This window comes from Antechinus flavipes, chromosome 1 (genome assembly GCF_016432865.1).
Source record: "Antechinus flavipes isolate AdamAnt ecotype Samford, QLD, Australia chromosome 1, AdamAnt_v2, whole genome shotgun sequence".
Lineage (NCBI taxonomy): Eukaryota > Metazoa > Chordata > Mammalia > Dasyuromorphia > Dasyuridae > Antechinus > Antechinus flavipes.
The window spans coordinates 190,945,801-190,969,035 of NC_067398.1; the positions used below are offsets into that span (position 1 = coordinate 190,945,801).

Sequence of the window (23,235 nt, forward strand, 5' to 3'; positions counted from 1 at the left end):
GGTGGATTTTTCCTCCCTATTTCTATTTTTCTCTTATGTTCTATCAATCCAGGAATATTTTCTTGGATTATTTCTTGCAATATTGTGTCAAAGTTCTTTTTTTGGTTGCAGCTTTTAGGTAGTGTAATTATTCTTACATTTTCATTTCTTGGGATCTGTTCTCCAAATCTGTTGTTTTTCTTATAAGATGTTTTACATTCTGTTCTATTTTTTTCATTCTTTATATTCTATTCTGTTAGTTTTTTTGGTCTTTTATAGCTTCATTGGCTTCCCCTTGTCTAATTCTAGTTTTCAAGGAGCTATTTTCAATTTTAAGACTCTGTATCTACTTTTTTAGTTCATTATTTTTTCCATAATCTTTTTGTTTTTCATTGATAGTTTTTTTTAATTTTTCCTCAATGTCTCTTATTTAATTTTTAAAGTCTTTTTTTTTTTTTTGAGTTCTATAAATTCTCTCTAGACAAGGAATCATTTCACATTATTTTTTGGGGTAGAAAATGCTTTTTTTTTTTTTACTTCACTATACTCCTCTGAAGATGAATTCTTGTCTTCCCTATTCACATAATAAGCTTCTGTGGTTGGGTTCTTTCTTCTTTGCCAGTTCAATTTTTTAGTGAAAAGTATTAGTATAAATAGTACTAACTTCATTTCAGTTCTATCCTCTGACCTGGAATCCTAAACCAAAACTTCTCCACTCCTGCAAGTGTCCACAGTCAACAGCATCCCTGGCTCACCATTTTTGGACTCACAAGTGTGCTAGTTCCTTCACATCTGGTAATCTTTGTACAGCTTATAAGAAACAAGAGTAAAACAATTCAAATACCCTGGTGCTACAATTAGAATTGTATAGGACTTAGCAGCAGCTACAATAAAAAGCTGCAGGTCTTAGAATTGGGTGATTAAGAAATTCATTCAGTCTATCTGGACTCAGACCCCAGACTCCACTGACAATCTGGGAGATGAAAGTTTGTGTGGTTCCTGTTGAGGCTCACCTAACTTGCCCCAGAGGAACCCACTGGGTGTTTTTAATGACAGGATTCATACCTCAATTCGATCAGGGATGATGGTGATGTAGGGAAGAATCAGATAACTAAAAAAGAGTATAAGGTCTTTTGTTTTTCCCAACTAAGAAATTAACTTAATAGCTCATATGACCTATGTAGGAATAACAATTATTTGAAATAGGAAATATATGCCTTTCTTCCTTTCTTTTCAATCCTAACCTTCTAGAAACCTTCAATCTATTCTTCCTCCACTCTCTCTTCTCTCATTCACTTTTCATCCATTTGTTGTTTAACTTTGGATTTTGCCATTCAGTTGAAACTTCTCTTAGGGATCTCTTACTTGATAAACCCAATAAATTTTTCTCTATTTTTTCTCTCTTGATTTCTCTAAAGTTTTTTGAAACTGTTGACTATCTTTTTCTCTTTTTTAATTTTTGGATATCCTCTTCTCCATCAAATTTTTCAGAACTTTCTCTTCAAGTTATCCTCCTACCTATACTTAAAATGGGAAACCTATCATTCATTTCTTTCATGGTCAACATTCTAGAAGCTCTGTGTCTTCTTTGCTTTCATTTTCTCTACTTTCATTTCTCAACCACTTGGAATCTAATTTGGGATTTCATCATTCAACTACTGATTTCTTCGATTTTATTTGGGATCTTTTAAGTGATAAAGCAAATTGCCTTTTCTCAATCCTGATCTTTCTTGACCTTTTGCACCTTTTTTTTTTAATACTGTTGACCACTGTTCTTTAAACAGCTATTCTTCTATTAGAATTCTTGATATAGTTGTCTTCCTTCCTGTCTGAGTACACTTTTTTAGTCCCATTTTTAAGATCATTATCTGTATCCTGCCCTGTAACCAAGGGCTTTGTACTTGGCTTTCTCCTTTCTCTAAATCATAATCTAATCAGCTTTTGTTGGTCCAACGATCACTTTTTGTGTATGACAGAATAGCATCATAAAAATCCGTCTTTTCTCCCACTTACTGTACTCAATCAATTGTTAGTTTTATAGATCTGCCATTTCAACAGCCCTTCAAATCTACTTTGTGTGTACTTTCCCAGGCATATTTCCCAGAGATAGCTTATGGTCTAGTAGATAGAGCACTTGGCTTGGAGTTAGGAAGATCTGATTTCAAATCTGGCTCTGATACTTTAGTAATAGTGTGAATCTGCATCCCTTAACTAATTTAATTCAGCTTCTTCAACTGTAAATTGAAGATAATAACAACACTTACCTCACTGGATTGTTGTAGGGTCCAAGTGACTAATTTTTGTAAAAAAAAAAAAAAATGCCATAGACCCCGGCACAGAATGGATGCCATATATAATAGGTCATAATATATAAATGTTTATTTTGTTCCCTTCATATATTTCCCTTTAAACCAGTTCATGTGTTAGCTGAATTCTTCTTAAGGATATCAGCATTCCACCTCTCATTTTCATGCCTTTCCATACACTACCCCTGACTTCCTCCTTAAACATGTTTTATAGTTCTTGGTTTCCTTTAAAATACAGCTCATATATCAGTTCTTATAAGAAATTTTTCCTGATTCCCTATTGCTAGTATTTCCTCCCTCATCAAAACATAATTGATATACATCCCCCCCAATAAAATGTAGTCTTCCAGAATGAATTTATTATTTTTCTTTTTAATCTTTGTGCTTCCAGCACCTACTATGGTGCCTTGAATGTTATAATAGCTAAACAAAGGCAAGTAGAGATAGATGCTTAGATGCCAAAGCTACAAGATTAACTGCAAAGGTGAGCTGTATCTATTAGCTTTTCATATTGCTATCCTGAGGTTTCTGGTTCCTCTCCTTTCAGCCCACCTATGGGTGATGTTCTTGGCTCTTTCCCAGATCCAGAAATTCCTAATTACAATTCTGCTAAAGATAAACTGAAAAAGGAAAGAGCTATAATTATTAACCCAAAGGATTGCTTTTAAAAATCAAGGCGGGGGGGGGGGGTGTGTTGATAATGACCTTAAGGAATTCCAGTTCTTCCTATTTCTGTGCTGTTGAAATCAGTGAAAGGTCTACAAACTTAAAATTACCAGCTACAGGATCCCATGGCAACAGAGTTAAAAGTGCATTTTCCCTTGAATCTTCTCCTTGGAGGCAGAATAGCAAATGGTGACAAGTATAGCAACTGCAGCTGTAGTCACAAATCAAAGGGCAGTCTTCAAGGGGTGTGGGAGACTTCAGCTATAGATATGCAGGCACATGCACACACATATACATACACAGAGTGGTAAGTGTCAGCACCATCATTTTGAAATATGGATGGCAACTGTTTATATATATAGAGAGATGTATATATGACATATATACATCTATATATTACTACTAAAGATCCTTTCTTTTAACTAACTAGAATGAGAAATGATGAAATACATTTGTTGCAATAGTACTAACATACTCTGTCACCAAGACAAATCTTGCATAATCCCCATAGTCATTTCTTGATAATGTTCATATTTTCTAGATTATAGATTTCTTTTCTTTATCAAAGAACTTTAAAAGTGCCAAAATCTTGGGACTGGGGAAAAAAAGTGCTTTACTAAAAGATTTTTAAAATGTAAAATTAAAATCTACTAAAAGTTAACCACTAAATAAAGCTTACTATGCATAAGACAGAAGAGAAGAAAAATGGAAAAAAGAGATTTCTTTTATTTAACAATTGTACAAATGATAAAACAATAATACCAAATCCTGTACACAGAACAAGAAGAAAGCAATGTCAAACAGAATGATCCTTGACAGAATATACCTTAACTCTATACAAATAGAATCTGGAGGGCTCAGTAGCAATAGTACTGTGAAACAATGTAATTCTCTGTAAACTCTTTTCCTGTGTTATATCCATTTAAAACACTTGTGCTTTTGCCTACACAAATAAATACCATAGTTATGTGTTACTGAAATCAATAATCTAAATAGTGAATCCTTAATCTATAAACTGCAGCATAAACAAATTTTTAGTCTTAAAATTTAAAAAATATTTCAAACAAAATGAAACCTTGTTTTAACACTATTCATCAAATCAGTAAAAGCCTAAAGGAAGAATGGTGAAAGGAATACTAAGGAATTTTGTATATCTCATCAAAAGGGTTATGTATCTCAAATATAGCATTATAACAAGGTACCATAATGGACATGGTATAGGTATTTGTAGGTGAAACACATCAATTATAAACACATACATAAACAGTGTGACAAAATTATGAGTGGACTAAAAATTTTGAGACACCCTGTATATGTATGTGTATACATATAAATGTGAAAATAGATGAATCACATCTATTGGTACTATAAGTGTGCAAATCACACATATGGTGAAATTTACATTTGTTTGGATTTCATTTGTACTTTTCCCCAAAACAAATATAATTATTCTAATACTCAGTTCTTTAAATAGCTAGGGAATGTATAATGGTTGATGAGGAAATTTTCTCCCAAGCTGTAAAGATAACTAATACATATTTCTTCCATGCCTTTTCTCTAATTCAAGAAAGAAATTATACAAATATATATTAAGCGCCTCCTCTGTGCAAGGCACTGTTCTAACATCTGGAGTTACGATAAATATTACCTACTAATAGACACTTAAAATATTTTTTCTATGGACCAAATATCAAGTCATGTGCACATGTAACTAATTTTTCAAATGAAAACTAATTCCTTTGTACACTCTCTTTCTGTGTAATATCTTAATATCTAATAGGTATATACACTATTCCTAGGATTTTGCTTAACTTTTTTTTGGTAAGCATAAATGTAGATATTCCCATTAACAATTGATATAGAATTCACATGATATACAACATAAGGATTACTTTGAGCAACCAGCCTCTTCTGTCCTTCCCAGACAGAATTTTCATAATAATTTTAGTTTTGTTCACAATTTAACCAGTTTCATCCATTCCTGTGGTTGAAATACTAAAAGTTAACCAGGAAATCACAGAACATAATTATCTGAGACTGATCAATTTGTATTTTGTTAACCTTATAATTATCATTGAGTTCATTGAGCAATAATCATTATAGCTTTACTGTGGATTGTTCATGCCCTCAAAAGTCTTTTTATTTAAAGGACAGAAATACTAAATTAAGCAACTGCCTGGTGCAGATCTTTCCAGTATCATGCAGAGGGTTTTAAATTTTGAAATAGAAGTGGATTAATGCTGAGGAATATGTGACTGTCCTAAAGCAACATGAGATATGTCAAGTATTTGATAATATTTTGATTTACTCTACATTCTCCTGTCTTGCTTTTATATTTAGACATTTTTCTCTCTCTGCCCATATAGTTATTCTCTATTCATTTCTTTGACCTATTCTTATAAAAAAGGCCATATCAGATAGTTAAGGAGAAGGGAACAAGGAAAGGTATATAGTAGAAAATGAAATGGGATGGTACAAGTTGCTACTTTGAGCATGAAATGCCTTTAAATGAATTCATTTCAGAGTATTAAAAGCTCCCTGAGATTGACAAAAGTAGTCTCAGTCAATGCTGAAGCCCTTTTTTTTTTTTTTTTTTTTTTTTTGATGCTGGACTCTGGTATGAAGGAATATCTTCAGAACTGGGGAACATATTTGAAGAATACAAGCAAAAAGTCACAAAGAAATGAGAAGCTAAAAAGGCACTACTTAATTCATCTTTGAGATAGCAATGCACAGATAAGTGGACAGTAGAAATGCTTTTGTTGTGGCCTTAAAAAACAGGCTTAAATTCATTTGTTGAATAAAAAAAAAGAAATGTAGCATCTTGTTTGCCTTCATTCCTGCTGGTTGAGAGATATACTGAATGTTTCTATGAGCCTTCCTAGCCTTTTAGGACTTAATATATCAACTCTGAGTAGATTCAGAAATTTTCCACTGTATGAATCCAATCCAAATAGATAGTATCTGTAACTTTTCTGCTTCAGATTTGCTTAAGTGCTAAATTTTTAAATAATTTTATCAGTAACATAATCAAAATACAATTCTATTTTTTTCAAAGATGATGAATGATTTTTAATGAAGTGGACCAATCTTATCCTTTTTACACTTCATTTCAGTATTGAATGATGCTACTATTTTCTTTATGCTTTTTGAGAAATATCAGCATTTTAGGAAAAGTCATGTAAACCAAATATTTATCCTGCATTTTAATATTATCACATAAAGTATCAAAATACATATAGCTATAATGATTTCAATTTCTTTAAAATGAAAGCATATCTACATATAGCTTTGTGTGTGCGTGCCTATACTGATGGTACTGACTTTCCTCCTTTAAAAAAAAAATGGTTTTTATTTTGTGATTTCATTGGTGTAAGGAATTCCCAGTGAAAAGATTCCCTCTACCAAGGCAGGGCAAGAACTGTTGCAAAACATAAACTGAAAATCATCAGGAACATTGAGAGATTAAATATATTGCAGTGTCCCATAGCCATTATGTGTCAGAGCTAGGATTTGAAGTCAGGTCTTAGCTGGCTATTTATTCACTAAGTTAAGATGCTTTACTACCTGTGCTTCTGTTTCTTAGCATCTATGATATGTCATGGGCAAGTTACTCTCTATGGTCTCAGTTTCCTCATATGTAAAATGAAAGTATTCTTCTCTAAGGTCCTTTCTGGCTATATGACTGTGGACGTTTAAAACAAAGGTGCATATGTGTATATATTACATATACATATTTGCATGTACACACATATACATATATAGATCATATATAGATATATGTACACACACATATACACAGAGAAAAAAGGAGGAAAGACACAGAAACAGAGACAATGAGGCAGAATGGTATACTGAATAGAGAAGTGGTCATAAATTGTGACGTTCTGAATTAAAATCCCAGCTTTGGCAAATACTGGCTGTATGGCTTTAAGCAAGATACTTAATATCTCAGTGACTCAGGTAACCCTTTAAAATTTTAAGTTGAAGAAAAAAATGATTATCTTCATTGATAGAATTTCCTCACAGATTTCCCTAAAACAAATAAAAGGCAGGTCTGGTTGGAGGAAAAAAAAAAGGGTGACCACATAGATATTATGTAAATATCATCAAGAACACATATGATATTAAAAGGAGGCAGATCAGTCAAGTATTAAAAGGACAACAGCTGTTCAGTCAGTGTGGTGAACTTATAATCTCTAACTATTAAAAGAAAAGAAAAAAAACATACTGGAACAGATGCACTATGGAAGATATTTGGAAAAATATGGACAAATAATATGTATTGTGAAAGAGATGCCATGTACATAGTTCTCTACATGCAGTAGGTACTTAATAAATGTTTCTTATTTTGATATAAGTGAAGAAAGTACCTACTGACCTATCACAAATTCATCAAATTAAATGAGTCATATATACATATACACACATACACGTATACATTTATATGCATACATCTATGACTTTGACTGGCCTTTTCCAGATAGACCTTTCAAAATAAGTTATTTTTTCTTTGTATTCAATGGACATTTGTTATGCATTTGTATATAGACCGTCTTCATGGCTTGGAGATTTATGCGCGCGCGCGTGTGTGTGTGTGTGTGTATTGTGCAAGTATATATAAACATACACACAATACAGATATCCATATACATTCACACACATATACATACATGTATGTAAACACAGACATATGCATAGAATATACTAGAGTATATATGTATATACCATACACATATATATGTTTAATATGTGTGTATACATATGTGTGTGGACACATATATACACATAAATTCTTGACGTTTTATCTCATCTCAGTCTGCTTCCTTTAGGAGACTAGACTACAAAGAGAAAGTATGTTTTTTATGTTTCAAAGCAGAATAGAACAGGGTATAAAGAACTTTTCCTATTTTATTTCCAAAAAAGCAATAGAATTCCATAATTACTTATCAGCATGATTTAAGTTAACAGATGACTGGGAAATTGCCCAACTCTATTAGTTATTTAAATTAAAAATATATTTTGCTTTATTTATTATACCATTTCATAGTCTTCTCTCATTTCTTATTTCCTAAGGTGAAATCATAATTGAATTTGACGACTTCATGTTGTAGATTATTTATCTCCTTTAAATTGCAAAATACTGATATAGAAAGTCTTTGTCAATTTACTTCTAGGATAGCAACACACTCTACATGGTATTATTTTTTGTGATACAGAGGAAATTAAACAATGTTAATGTCACCATTTAAATAAGGGAATCCTTAAACCACTTGAGCCCACGTTTTGGTTCATGATATTTAACAATATTCCTTTTAGAAGAGCAAAATGTTGTTCAGAAATATGTTAGGAAATATAAGGAATTTTCAGGTCATCATTGAAACAAAATATAAAATATAAAGTTGTATAATTATAAATCTTCAGATAGCATTTTCAAATCAATCATGTAACAACACAGTACTTAATAAGCAAATTAATCACCTCCATGAAGAGAAATGTTACTTATATAGAAAAATCAGTATATTCTTTGGTACCAAAAATAAGGAAACTTCCTTGTTAATTATTACCTTCCCAGATGGCATAGAACATTGAAATCTCTCATTTAGAATGGCTCAAGATTACTGTTTGGACAGTTTAGCTGGTACCTTTTCATCATCCAAAAATAATTTAGACATATACAATTGTTTATTATTAAACATTTTGAGCATTTGTAAGATCTTTTCTAAAAATAATAACTTTAAAAACAATTTTGACAAGTATTAGTTCCCCCCCCCATACATATCATCCTGTTTAGGATCTTTCAAGATCTACAATATACCAAAGCAAATAGGTGCCAGAAGTAAAGAACAATGAAAACAAATATGTTAGTTTATAATACATGATTAGACACAAACTCCTGACTGAAGGCATTTACTTGAGTTGTTTGATCTTATGGGTTGCCCTGCTTAACTGTATCCATCACAGTTTCTGCTGACAAGCATGGTTCTGATTTTCCCAAAGGCAGAGTTGTCTTCCTTAGTTTTTACTCAAATGTGCTTGACATCATGAGGCAGTCCAGCAATAATGAACACATTTGTTTCTTCTTTAATTAAATGTGAATGCATTGTTGGATCTTGTAAACACTGCTGATTATACATTCAAGCTGTGTTCTGAGTTGAAGTGGCACTTACTAGGACCCTTGCGGTCAAAACATACAAATTTTAGAGCACTTCATAGGCATTTCATCAGCTGGTAATGGATGTCTCATAACCCTCCCTCCTTTAACTCCCCAAGAAGTTTAGTGGATACTGAAACCTATCTTCTGTTTTGGATCCTACTCATATACAAACATCCTCAGAATGAAGTGCATATTCAGTTTGATTTGTCTTTTTAAAATGTGCTTTATTGCTTTATGCATTTTCCTGTGGTTAATTTTAGTGCTCTCCTGTTATGTAGCCCATCTAAAGTCCTGAATTCCAATGGCATCCTGTGAGGACTTGCGTTGGAAAAGTATCTATATTTCAAGTTATCATAGTAATGATATTTGACTTCTTTCCCCTTTAAATCCTTCGGGAATGGCCAGAATCCATAGAGGTGAATCTCATCACAAAATCGTGTAGCCAGTGTATACATGAGGAGGCCAGTACTGGGTCTTTTGATGGGAACTTTGTTTGTCAGCCAGTAACTGGGGGAAAAAATGGGAAAAAGAGAAATTAGGAAATAGATTATAGTGAATACTGAAATAACTAGACTGTGTTAGCTAAAATGAAACAAAATTAAAAGTTTCTCCTTATAACATACTTACAAAAATAGTCATGCCATAAGATTTATAGATTTTCTATGAAATGTAGCTTATTTTACTCTTCTTTTGCTTGTTTCTTTTTTCTGTCAAATTATATTTCATAGTTTCTCACTGCAAGTAGACAGTTTTATGTTAGTTTTATTAAGTATCCCTAATTCTTAGAATGATTTCTGGTACATAACTAGGTGTTTGATAGATCCCTTGTGATTGATGGCTGGCCAGTGGAATATTCCAAAGGAACAAGGGATGTGGTTAAATTACTACTACATTGGAATTTTAATCTCAAAGAACAGACAACAGTTTTATCAATAAAAGAAAATCACTTCCTTGACAACAGACTATGAATGAAAGAGAAAGGGCAGATAATTAATATAATTCATGGCTAAGTGTAAAGTATTACAAGATACCCGAATAATTAATAATAATATTAATTAGCATTTATATGGTGCCTATTATATGCCAGGCAGTGATGAATTATTCAGTAATCCAAGTAGTTTGTCTACACAATGTCAAACCTTTTAAAAATTACATTTACTGTAATTTAAATTTTATTGCATATTTTCCCTGGGAGAGATGTAATCAATTAACATAAAATATGGCAAATTAATAAAACCCAGTTGGGAAATAAATTTTAGTATTATTGTCAATAGCAATAATAATAGCTCATAATAGCAAAGCACTTTAACAATTTTTTAAAAGTGCTTTCCTCACATAGAGACAGCATGAGTACTATGCAGGAGCACTGGCCTAGAAATCAGGTAGATTTGATTGCAAGTCTTTAAGATCTACTGATTCTGTGACCCCAGAGAAGTCATTAATCTCTTACTAACAAGCCCCTAAGACTAATAAAATGTATATAGATACAAGTGAGTGTCTTGTCTTGGAGTTTCCTATATTAATAATATCTCAAGTCTAGCACTATACTATCTTCTTCATAAAAACCCAATTAAAGTGTGTGGTATATTGTTATGTTTATTTTAAGGCTGAAAAAGATGACTTCTAAATTATTGAAGTGACTTGCCCAAAAATCACAGAGTCACTGAAGATCTGAAGGACTTAAACCTAAGCCCTCTTGGTTTCAAGATTATTACTCTGTAAGCTATAACATATCTAAGCATTTAAAGAGGTAACTAGAATTTATTTATAATTTACAAATATAATTAACAAAATCAATTGAACTCAACATTTTTTAAACTATATACTAAGAAAATGATCCCCTAACCTCTAAAAATTTGCATTGTACTGCATAATGTTTATTCATATTTAGGGATGGATGTAAGTATAAATATAGATCTACTTTTATCTATATATTACATAAATTCAGAATATTGTATTTAATATATTAGTCATTATATCTTGGGGATTTCTGCTGTGTGTGTGTGTGTGTGTGTATGCCATAAAATTCTTTAAGAACTAGCTAAAGACAATTGTGGAACTAACTGAAACAGAAAGAGAATTACTTCCCATAATTTCAAGACTGTTTAATCCCTAGATCAATCTTATTTAAATATTATCTTTACATCTGCTTTATATCTTTTATCTGCTTCTCAGAATTAGTGTGGTATAGTGGCTAGAGTGCGCAGATCCAAATGTGATCTCTAGGCAAAAGTACTGAACCTGTCACTGCTTTAGGTTGTTGTCAAACTCAAATTGAAAGGTGTCCCTGTAGACTGCATATTGACATAGAAAATTATAAATTAACATTATCCATATTGTATTATATTTGTATATATTTTGTCAAACATTTCCCAATTACATTTTAATCTGTCCATATTCAATTTTGTAGCCAGAGTTTGACACCTCTGCTCTAAGTAATTCTCTAAGACCAAATATTGCAGAGTACCAACTTGAATGGGTAAAAGCAGTTTCCTAATTTGAGCATTCTATAAATGAGTGAAATCACAAGTCTGATTACCATCCCTTTAGTATTATTTTAGCACCCAAATAGAGAAAACTTACATGATAGTTAATTGACATCCAGCCACAAATATGAAATTCCAGATTTATGTTTTTTTATAATCTTGAACAGATTAGTTTTAAATTGATAAATTATCTTTAAACTTTTAATTTAATTTGAAAAGAATGAATTAAGCTAATATGCTCTATATTTGAAAAGCATTTGTCCAAAGAGACTTTAAAGTTAGTAAAAGCTATATATGTGTGAAATTCTAGAGGAAGGGGAATTCAGTTTTACAGTATAAAGTTTCCATTTCCTCTTTTTTTGCCACACAAACAGGGTAAGATATTTAAGTTTTGTATTTATCAAGACAAAGTGCTATATAGTATAAAGGGAAAAGATGAGCATTGACTAGTACCAAAACTATGTCTCCTAACCAAGTCAAAACTCCCAAAAGGCTGGGAAGAGGGTCCTTATTATCAGGTAATGAGAGAGACAGAGACAGAGAAAAGGGGGAAAAAATAGCACCAAATAGATCACAGCTTATATATTATAAGATAACCATATATATCACACACACACACACACATACACACACACACATATATATTATATGATAAGGTTTCATGCAGTGAGCAAAATACAACTATACTTTGATGTTTCTGAAGTGATTGTGGGGAAAAAAAATCAGTTCTTATTTCTGAGAAAAGATGTTGCTCTTTAAAAAATGTCAAATTACTTTTATAGGTAAATTTTGAGGGAATAAGCTGTATGTGATTCAAAAGACTGGTTATTGAAATTTGTTACCTTAAAGACTTAAAAAGAAAAAAATCTGATGCCATAAAGTTAAAAATGTTAAACCTGAAAGGGCAACCATCTCTCCAGCTAAGAACTGAAATAAAAGGTTAAGAAATATTGAGAAGTTCTCTGGTGACGAGATCGGCAAAGTGAAGAAAATTTACAGGTAAGTCATAAGGAAAATAGAGGAAAAAATAATAAAGTATATCTGTGTATAAACTCATATTCATATAAGTATATATGTATACACACCAACCAATTTTTCCAGGCTTATTACATATTCCTCTATTCCACTACTTTAGAATATAGGAAAATTGCTATTTTGCTCTTCCTGACACATGGCATACCACCGTGCACATCCACTCCACCTGGAACACTTTCCTTTATCTCTGCCTCTTTCTTCCAATTCCAATCTCTTTCAAAGCTTTGTTCAAGCTGATCCCAACCCTTGGCTGGTAATGCCTCTCCCAAAAGAATCATTGTATCTTTATTTTATATATATATATACTTACTTATCTTGGAACATACTATTTCAACTCAATCAAATATAAGCTACTTGAGGGCTGAAACATTTTTGTTTCTGTATTTCAAGAATCTAATATTTGTCAATTTATACAGAGTATGAATAGCCCAACAGAATATTTCAAATATACTCTTTGTTGGTCCATCCACAGATATTATTAGGAGGGAAACTACTATGTTCTGTGCTTGAGAAAATTTGAAATGGACAACATACAACATACCCTCAAGAAGTTTATAGTTTAATAGAAGAAAGAAAAAAAATGAATATGAAAACTAACCATATGTTTAATGGAAACAAATGGACCTGGAGCTAGAGAAATTAGAGTCATATCCTAACTCAACTATTTACAACCTTAATCTCTCAAGGCCTTAATTTTTTCACCTGTAAGATGAAGAAGTTAAAAATGATTTAAGTGTACTTAAAGTTTGAAATCTATGAACCTATCATATAAATTAGATCAAGTATCGTGACCTAGACCTGTAGTGTCAAACTTAGAGGGAAATGGGACCATTAATCCATACATAAGGATCATTACAATAAGCCACATACTGATTTAATTTTAAAATGTGTTTTTATCTATGTTTTATTATATTTTTTGTTAAATATTTCCTATTGCATTTTATTCTGGCACCAGGAGTGCTAAGGGCCATCATGCATAGTTAACTCTATGGAGAAACGTTTCAGAATAAAGAATACAAGTGGAAGCAGCTTGTTCTGACAGCAAGAACTTGTTTATAAATGTATATGTGAGCAGGTACTCCTCCCACTAATTATACTGAATGGAATTTTTTAAAATGCATATGTTCTTTTGACTATCCAAAATAATGTAATTAAGGCAGTTACAAAGCTGGTATTCTTGAATTTTTGTTTGAGAAATGCTTCTAGATTTGTTTCTTTGTTTTTTTCTTCTTCTAAATGCATATTCTTAGTTAATTAAAATATCTGGATGGAGCACAATTAAAATGTCTATCTATGTGGACATATCTAGAGAAACAAAAATTAAAGTGGATATAACTAATTCTATTGATTTCTAGGAAATACTCAGAACAAACCTTACCAAAAGGAATCCATAACAAATGGACTGTTTTAATTAAAGGACAATCCTAGTACAAATCAAGAAACGTAACCATAAACTGTAACATTCTCTGCAAACAGCTCCACATTGGCTGCTTAACTCCAATTATAAAGTATTTATTAAGAATCTGTATGCCCAATGATATGCTAATCATTTCAGAGAAATAAGTAGCAAACATATTTTTTTGTCCTAGGACAGAATACACATTTTGTAAATAAAAAAAAAAATAGTTACCAGAAATTTATCATTAGTTACTAGGAAAGCTGATTCTGGTCACATAGCTATTATGTAGCAGATGGAATTTGAATCCAAGTCATCAAGATCTATACTCTTTTCCTATATGACTTCTCTAAATTGCCTCTGCAACTTTCTTTTTCTTTTCTTTTCTTTTTCTTTCTTTTTTTTTTTTTCTGAAGCAATTAATGTTAAATGACTTGCCCAGGGTCAAACAGCCAGAAAGTATTAAGTGTTTGAGGCCAGATTTAAACTCAAGTCTTCCTGACTACGGGGCTGGTGTTCTATCTACCTACTAGCTGCTCCCTTTCTAAAACTTAGTTGCTAAACAATTGCTGTTCCACAAAGGGCAGTTAGGTGGTAGAATGGATAGAGCATTGAGACTGAATTCAGGAAAACCTAAAATCAAATCTAGCCCCAGACACATACTAGGTGTGTGATGTAGTTAAGTCATTTTACCTTGCTTGCCTCAGTTTCCACATTAGTAAAATGAGCTTGAGAAGGAAATGTATGTATATGTGTGTGTAAGAAAAGTGCTTTGTAGTAATTATTAATTCAATTCAATTGAGTATGAATCTCTGGATAAGCATGGAAAAGTCATGAGATCATTAGACATGGATGGGTTAGAATCTGGATGCTACAACATGGACAATGAAGCAACATCAATATGAGCACAGATCCATTTAAGTATGCATGTGTTTGACTATTCTATATGCAGTTATGTGTATATGCACTGATTCATTTACAAGTCAAGGGGGATGCAAACTGAAATCAATTTTAAAATATTTACATTGACTTATAAATAGAAATTTTAAAATAAATTAACAGTGTTCTACAAATTTAAAAGTAATTTTTAGTGCTCAAATTGTTTACTTTTGATTAATATAATGTTTTTGAATGAAGTAAATGATGTGATTGCTGGATCTTCAACAAGATTATTCATACACATGTTGTTTCTCCAATAAACAATAAGTTCTAATAGAATAGCAACTACCTCATTTTATGTTTTTTTTTTTTTTTGTTATCCTCAGTGTCTAACACATAGTATATATTTAATAGAGGTTTATTGATTAGTTTCTTTCATTAGAACAATTTGAAAAATAATTTTTATCTTTGCCATTTTTTTCATTACAGACATTTTCACTCCTAGCTTTTATTTGTCTCATTTTCAATAAGTCACTCACTGCCTCAAGTCCACAATGAACAGTGATGAGCAAAATAAACACAGATTTCTTAGAGAGTTTATTTTTTAAGCTATACAAAAGACATAACTTCCTAGGTAATCTCTAAATGAAATTGCTACCCCTTCTAAAAGCATTCAATGATATACTTAAAACTGTATATTAAAGTGTTTCTAAACTCCTCAGCCAGCTTTTCAAGGTTCACCCCTTTTTTTTCTATCTTGCTTATGCAAATGTGTTCCTCACAGGAACACATTCTTTACCTCAGGCCCTGAAATTTCAACTCTAACACCGAACCCATCATGGTTACTGCCTGTGAATCTTTGCTCATGCTATTCTCTGTTCTCCAATGGATCCCCTTAGTCTGACACCTGTCCTAGAAAAATCCTCCCCCATTCTTTCTATCTCAAATCAACATATCCTTTAAATCCTGTTTCTTCCATGAAGCTATTCTTGGCAAATATAGACTTTGTTGAATTTTTTTTTTTTCTGAATTCCTTTGTTATACTGATAACTTTGAAACTTATTTACTTCTTTACATTGTAACCTAAAGTCACAAAGGAAAGAGAATCAGGAGAAATGGATTGTAATAGTAGTTCTTTCATTACCTGGTTGTATGAATTGAGGGAACTCTCCATCTGGCTCTCAGTTTCCTATTTTGTCAAAGGGGGAGACCTGGACTAGACACTAATCTTAAAGGTCCAGTTCTAACTATTCATTATTCTACTTTATGTATATGGATATCTATACAGTGATAACTAAAAATTCCTGGATGGATCACACTTCTTTTTCACATGGTTCCATTAAGTGTCCAGAAAAAATATTGTAAATAGTTGGAAATAAAAAATTAATAATGTTGAAAATCTGTAACTTTCAGAGTACAATATCACAGTGGAATAAGGATGCAATTTTAATTATTTATTCTGATTTTTTTATCTTAAATTCCACTTTTTAAAAAACAAAATGAAATCACCTTTTAATGTACTTATTAGTGTAGCTCACCTTTCTATCTGATAGGGATATATATATATATATATATATATATATATATGACATATTTAATATTACTTTTTAAATGACCCTAGTGTTTTTTTAAGTAAAGACTTAACTTCTCCTTAGAATCATGTCTATGTAAATTCTGATCCAAAGACATGTTCCTGAAGAGCCCTCAAAGTATCTTCAACAGCAATTGGAAAGCAATTGCAGTTAGTTTAAAATTATAGAGCTTTTAGAATCACTTCATCAGGTAATTTTGGCTATGGTTTTGCAAAACCATCTACCATACAGCATCACATAAAATTCTTCCTTGTATCCAGGATTATGGTGGAATTGTTTAAAGCCAAGTTTGAGACTAAAAAGACTGCTACCTTTACTATTCCTAATTTTCAATAAAGGGTCTGGTCTTGACAGCTACTAGAGGCTATCCCAGAAAATCCAAAAGATAATGAAGACATTGCAGGATTCAGCATTGAAGAAGCTAGTTGGTAAGTTGAGGTATAAAAGATGATGATAGAATCTTCGTATATCATTAAATGTGATACCTCAGGTCAAATTTTTAATATGAATAACCAGCAAAACCTGTCCCTTAAATAAATGTAGAATTGAGGATGAAGCTGATAAAATGTTAGGATGTTAGTTTAAGGAAGAGCTCTGTGATATCTCCAGACTCAGGGGTAATAGTTTATTGGTGCAAGAATTAGCTCACATGCCTTCAGATATGCTAGAAATGAAAAGAGTTTATGAGAAGTAAGGGAAATAAAAAGGGAAGAATTAACAGTGGAATGAAGTCATCAGTTTTACATAAATGTAGGATGAAATTACTGGAAACATGACACTTTAAATTATTTATATGAGATACTGTAACCAAGATATTCATCACTATCCCTTGTAAAATTAGTGGCCAACAAAATGTATGCATGGGATATCTCTGTTTCTGAAAAAAAAAAAAAAACACCTTTGTTAATTTTTTTTCCTTTACATTTTGAATAATTTTTACTTTTTGAGGCAAAGTAATACTAAAGATAGATGATAAAATATATAATAAAATTTCCTTTGTTAGTGATTCATCTTCCCAAATTATGATATGCCTAATTTCTGGGTGAATTTAAATGAAGAATTTGGGATTTAATCACAATCCTATCTGCCTGTTGGCCTTCCATCTCATGCTGTGATAATCTCCTGACTGATCTCTAGCCTTCATTTTTATGTGTCTACTTGATCATACTCCTTATTTTCTAGTGATTCTAAATTCCTCTCCCATTTAAACTCCATTTCTCATCTTACACTTTTTTCTTTATTTTTATTCCCCTTAATTCTCCCATGTCCCAATGTTCCTATCCTTTCCACTGTGTCTTCTTGAATGCCTGCCTGTTCCATAGATTTCCCTCCTTCCCCATTCTTCTATTTTCAAGCAATAATTGAGATCTGATCCCCACTGATAACATAACCTCTCTAGCTACCCTGTACGATACTAGATGCGGATTTTATTCATTCCTGTCACTTGCTGAGATTGGAAAGTTGAAATATACTTTGCTCTCTTTTGCTATTTCCATATTTTCCCATGGCCTCCATCACTCAGTAACTTTTCCTCCTTTTTGATTCTTCACGATGCAAATGTACCATCCAATCAAAATCTTGGTAGCTGTTGTCCATAGGCTTCCAAATCACTAACATTCCTTCCTTAATGAGTTTCTCACTGACAATTTTTCATTCCTCCTCAACTCATGCCTTCATTCTAGTAGACTTCTACCTATATTTTGACCCTTCCATAAATACCCTAACCACTTAATTCCTCAACCTTCTCACTTCTCATAACCTACTTCTATACCCCACCTCAACTACAGACATCAACCGTCAGAAACTTGATCTTGCCATCATCCACAAATATATCATTTTTGTATACAAGAATGATAAAATCCCTTTATTTTTCAATAATGGCTCTCCCGCTGCCTTTCCTTACCAAATTCTACTATTTATCTACTTCATCACCTCTCCTAGGTGATCACCCTTACACAAGCCACACTCCTCATTTTTCTTTATCTTAATCCACTGTTACATCAATTCAATTGTACATTTTCCTCTTCTGTTGAGTCCCTGACCTTTTTATTATTAAGAGATCATTAGTAGGTCAACTGTGATCTGTCAGGTCTCAGCCTGGAATTATTTCATCATCTGCTACCTGTAACCTCAGCTGGGTCCTCATTGTTGTTAAGCTATCTCTCTCTACCTCTCTTATTAAAGCATTATCCTACTCTTCACATTAGCTTTTCCAAAATTTTTCATCCTTCTTCAAACCTCGTTAAGATTTTCCTACTACTTTCAGGTGAGATTCTTAACATATTTTACAGAAAAAAAATGAAGCTATTCATCATGGGCTCCCTCTTCTCCTTTCTTCCTTACCTCCTATCACTCATATGCTTTCTACCACTATCTTCTCCTTTCTAAGATGAAAAGATGGTCTTCCTAAACCCTCTTACCTACATGCGATCCCATTCCATCCCATCTTTCAATAGATTGCCTTCTCTGTAATCCCCATTCTATCACTTATCTTCAATTTCTTTACTGTCTACTGACTCCTTCCCTACTACCTATAAACATGTCCATCTCTTCCACATCTTCAAAAAACTTGATTCTTTTATCTCAGTAATTTTTATCCCATATCTCTTCCCTCATTTGTAGTGAAACAAAGGGCAATAAGATGACTGTACTTTTTTTCCTTTCATCTTCTTCTTTATCTTTTATGCTCTAGCTTCTGATTTCATCATTCCACCACAACTGCTCTCTCCAAAATTGTCTATGATCTCTTAATTGTCAAATATCAGCTTAAACTCAACATGCCCAAAATTGAACTCATTATCTTTTTCCCTAAAATGATTCCTAAATTGTCAAGGATACTACCATCCCTCAAATTCCCTAGGTTGGGGAGTGAATAGGGAAGGAGATGAAGGGCTATATCCATAACTTAGAAAGGGAGTGATTAAAATAAAAAGATAAAATATCCATGACTAATCACTATTAATATGGAATTATAAGATATTCCTTCCATATGAGGCTGGGGGAGAAAGTAAGGACTCTGAATAATACAAGGTATAACCTACATGCTGTTCCTGGCTGTTAACAACTGTACTTTGGACCCAACTTTTTCACATATATTTTTCAAAAATATTTACTGTTAGACTAGAATCATGAAGTTTCAATATATGTCACATTTAACCACACTATAAATTCTAATGATGCTGCTACGTAATTTCAAAGAGTAGGGATTTCCAAAAAAAATATGACTCACATCATGACTTAATATGTCATTAAAGTGAAAATGGAATTTTGTGCCATTACAGAATTGATTAATTGGTTAGGTAACATTTAGTGAGTATCCTCTTTACAGAACACTATTAAATATAATAAGGTGAGAGACAGGAAACAAAAAACATATTACATAGACTTCAATTATATTTTCTAGTTCTATCAAAGATTATACAACCTCTGGAAATATTAGAATAAGAGAACCTAGCAGCTTTTGATATGCCCTCTTTTTACTTGTGTAGCTATCCATCTTCATGACTTTAGCAGGAATGACATTTTGGCCTTAAGTCTGAATTTATTCCCCCATTCAAGTTTAATATTAGTGAAAGCTATAGGCTGGAGATTTTGACCAATCCTGTTTATTGTGCTTTTGCTAATGACAATAACATTTATAATAGTAATGGTGGTGATAATGATACCATCTTATATCTATGCTATACTTTAGGCACTTAAAACTTTTAAAAATCTATTATTTAATCCATATAAACTACTAATTAGCACGAGTATTTTTTTTTTCTGGTTTTGAAAGATGAGGAAACGAGGCCCAGGTATGCAGAATCTTTTGATCAAAATCAAAATCAATTCTTGGATAAGCACCAATATGCATTACTGAAACAACTGATTCTGAACATGTGATACTTGCCAAGTCCCATAATTTCTTGAGTTAGAAAGCAATGTTGACTGCATTGGAAGAGTCAGTTTTCTCCCCAAAATAATGAAGCCACAAGTCTAATCCCTATCTTATAAATCCACAATGTAACTGATAAATGATTATCTAAAGTTAAAAACAATCTACATACTTCTAATTTTTTAAATAAATTTAATGGAAGCAAATACTGTCATAGAAAAAATAGAATCTTAATATTGTGAAATGAGAAAATTAAAGCAGAACAAACAATTCTTCAAGATTTTTATTTTCTAAGTATGAAATCAGAATTCTATTTTAGTGGTTCTATGTTTCTAATACAAATGCAAAATAGTATTGTCAGGTAAATATTGGGGAAGGAAAAGGAGCATGACTTGCTTTATAATCTTGAATAGAGTCTGACTTATACTGAGAGCCGTATCTTTCTACTTGGATTACCTAAAAGAATACTCAATAACACAAAATGGCATATTGAAATCAAAACAAAAATATAAAGTTATACTGAATCTTAAGACGATAGCATTTCTATTCTAATTCACATGAAGCTGAGAGACATTCAAAATTAACTGACCTCATAACTGCTGTTTTTATTCATTTGTTATAGGATGGGGATCATATATAAGAATAGTATAAGTTAGTTCAGTTCCATCAACAGAACTCTTTGTGTGCTAACACTTATTAAGTAAATCAACCTCAGTCACCCTCTATCTCTTTATATTCTCATTAAGATGAAAGGCAATGATGCTATTTTTCATCAAACATAGATTATGCACACAGCTTAGGTAGAAAGCATAAAAACACGAGAAAATCAGACTGACAGAAACAGAAAAACACAGAGACAGAGACCGAGACAGAGACAAAGAGATAGCAAAAGGATCAAAGGACAAAAAACCAGAAACAAACAGATTCAGAAAGTAGGCAGAAAGCGTAATAAAAATAGAAGATTTGTAAAGTATTTTTGTAAGACTGGAATGAAGAGTAGACATATTTAAACATTCAAAGTTTGCTTTCCTACACAAACAAAAGTCCAAAAAAGAACTTTCTGTAGAAACCATATTTTATGGAGTTTTTTAATGTTTTTTTGGGGGGAAGGCCAGAGCAAAGAGTTTCTTTGTAAAAAGCCTATGTCACCATGACTACACTATGTAACCAATTCTTTTAATAGTCTTTTAGCTTGGTTTAAATTATTTACAAATGGATGCAACCAGTGTATACTAACAGGTTATATTTAACCTGCTTAAATCTATTCAAAGAGCAAGAAAGATCAACAAATTTAATCCACAATTCAGTCAATACTGCAAATTGGTTGCTAATAAAGCTGACAAACCAAACTGAAAAATATCATTGTATTCTATGAAATGCTGTAGTAAAATATTCCAAGAAATGGTTATAAGCTTAATAAGAAAAGAGGCACTTCAAAGATTTCAAAGTTAGAAAGAAACCAACATTTTGGGCTATTGATTCCTGTTCTTATTAAGTTTTATTTTTAAATGTTGTTTGTTTTTAAAGCAAACACAGCCTGGTGAAGAAAAGGCCCAGAATTCAAAATACATACACACACATATGTACAGATATATTTGTCTATGTGTGTGTGTGTGTGTGTGTATACATATATATATATATATGTATACACACACACACATGTCTCTGTGGTTTCAATGTTGACCAAGGCAGGATTTAAAAAAAAAAAAAAAGAGGGGCTTTAAAGTACTAACAACAAAGAAGAGGATATAGAAGTAAGGAACAAAGAAAGTGGCACAAGTAAATTTTTTGGATCCAGAATCCCTTTCATATTTATAAAATTCTGGAAACTTTTTTTTTCATAGCTGTAAATAGGAGATAGTTTTAAATGTCTACTTTTCAGATTTCTCAAGGGCTTTCATGTTTATAGGGTAAACATGCACTCTAAAAAGAAAACCAAAAACCTATTTCTTTGTAAACTCTTTTATTGGTGACTTATCCAATGCAGTGAAACAAATGTTATCTTCTCTTCCTCTTTTTCAATTTGACTCAAACCTGTATGCTTTCTGTTAAATATTTTTAGGTATAGTAAAATTTCTCTTTATAAAATAACAGCTGGATGAACCCTTAATCTAGGTTTTTTGTTTTTGTTTTTATATTTTATGATAATTCTTTTGTTTCTCTAAGAATAATTAATGATTACAACTGTAAAATTAATTACATTATATTATTTCTTGCAAATGAGAAGTATGAAAGTGATTATAGGCTTATTTATTTAGCCTGCTATGGAAAAGTCTATATATTCCTGCAACTTTTATTCTTTGTGACCAATATGTATTGATTCATTGCTTCATATCTCACACAACTCTCATCTGTTAAACACATTTGAAAAACAGACCAAAATTATAGTTTAAAAAATCACAATCTAGATATGATAACTAAAGAACTTTATCAAAATTATTCTCATTTCAATAAGTTGTGCTTTCAGAAGTAAATGAGGCATCCCACAAAAACAAGAGATAGCAATAAAATTGCGTAGTTAGCTGTAACTCTTACATTTACCATACATTATATAAGTATAACAAAATGTATACTAGTTTTGTGGGCTATCCCAATGTGAATCAAAACAATCAGATGATAGGTGAAAAATCTAGGAAAATAATCAATACACCTATGCAATCACAAAATAATTTTTTGCTTCTTGCCATCCCCAAATTGATTAGACACTGCCAGAAAAGTATAGACTGAAATTTAAAGAAATTTAACCTAGGGCAACAGAAAGAATATCTAAGTATTTTTGAAGACTACATGCTATGGTATAGAATTTATATAATAAAAATCATTGTCAAAATAACATAATGTAATCCCCAAAATTTTAAGATGAAC

At 31.8% G+C, this 23,235-nt stretch overlaps 1 protein-coding gene across 1 annotated transcript in view; it reads right to left on the reverse strand.

Annotated features, from left to right (window-relative positions):
* Positions 1–3,657: 3,657 nt before the first annotated feature.
* The window catches only part of ST8SIA4 (ST8 alpha-N-acetyl-neuraminide alpha-2,8-sialyltransferase 4), a 135,881-nt gene continuing 116,303 nt past the window's right edge, over positions 3,658–23,235 (reverse strand). The window contains exon 5 of the mRNA XM_051994256.1: positions 3,658–9,615. Coding sequence (XP_051850216.1) covers positions 9,333–9,615 — 283 coding nt within the window. The 3' untranslated portion in view covers positions 3,658–9,332. The remainder of the gene's footprint in view (positions 9,616–23,235) is intronic.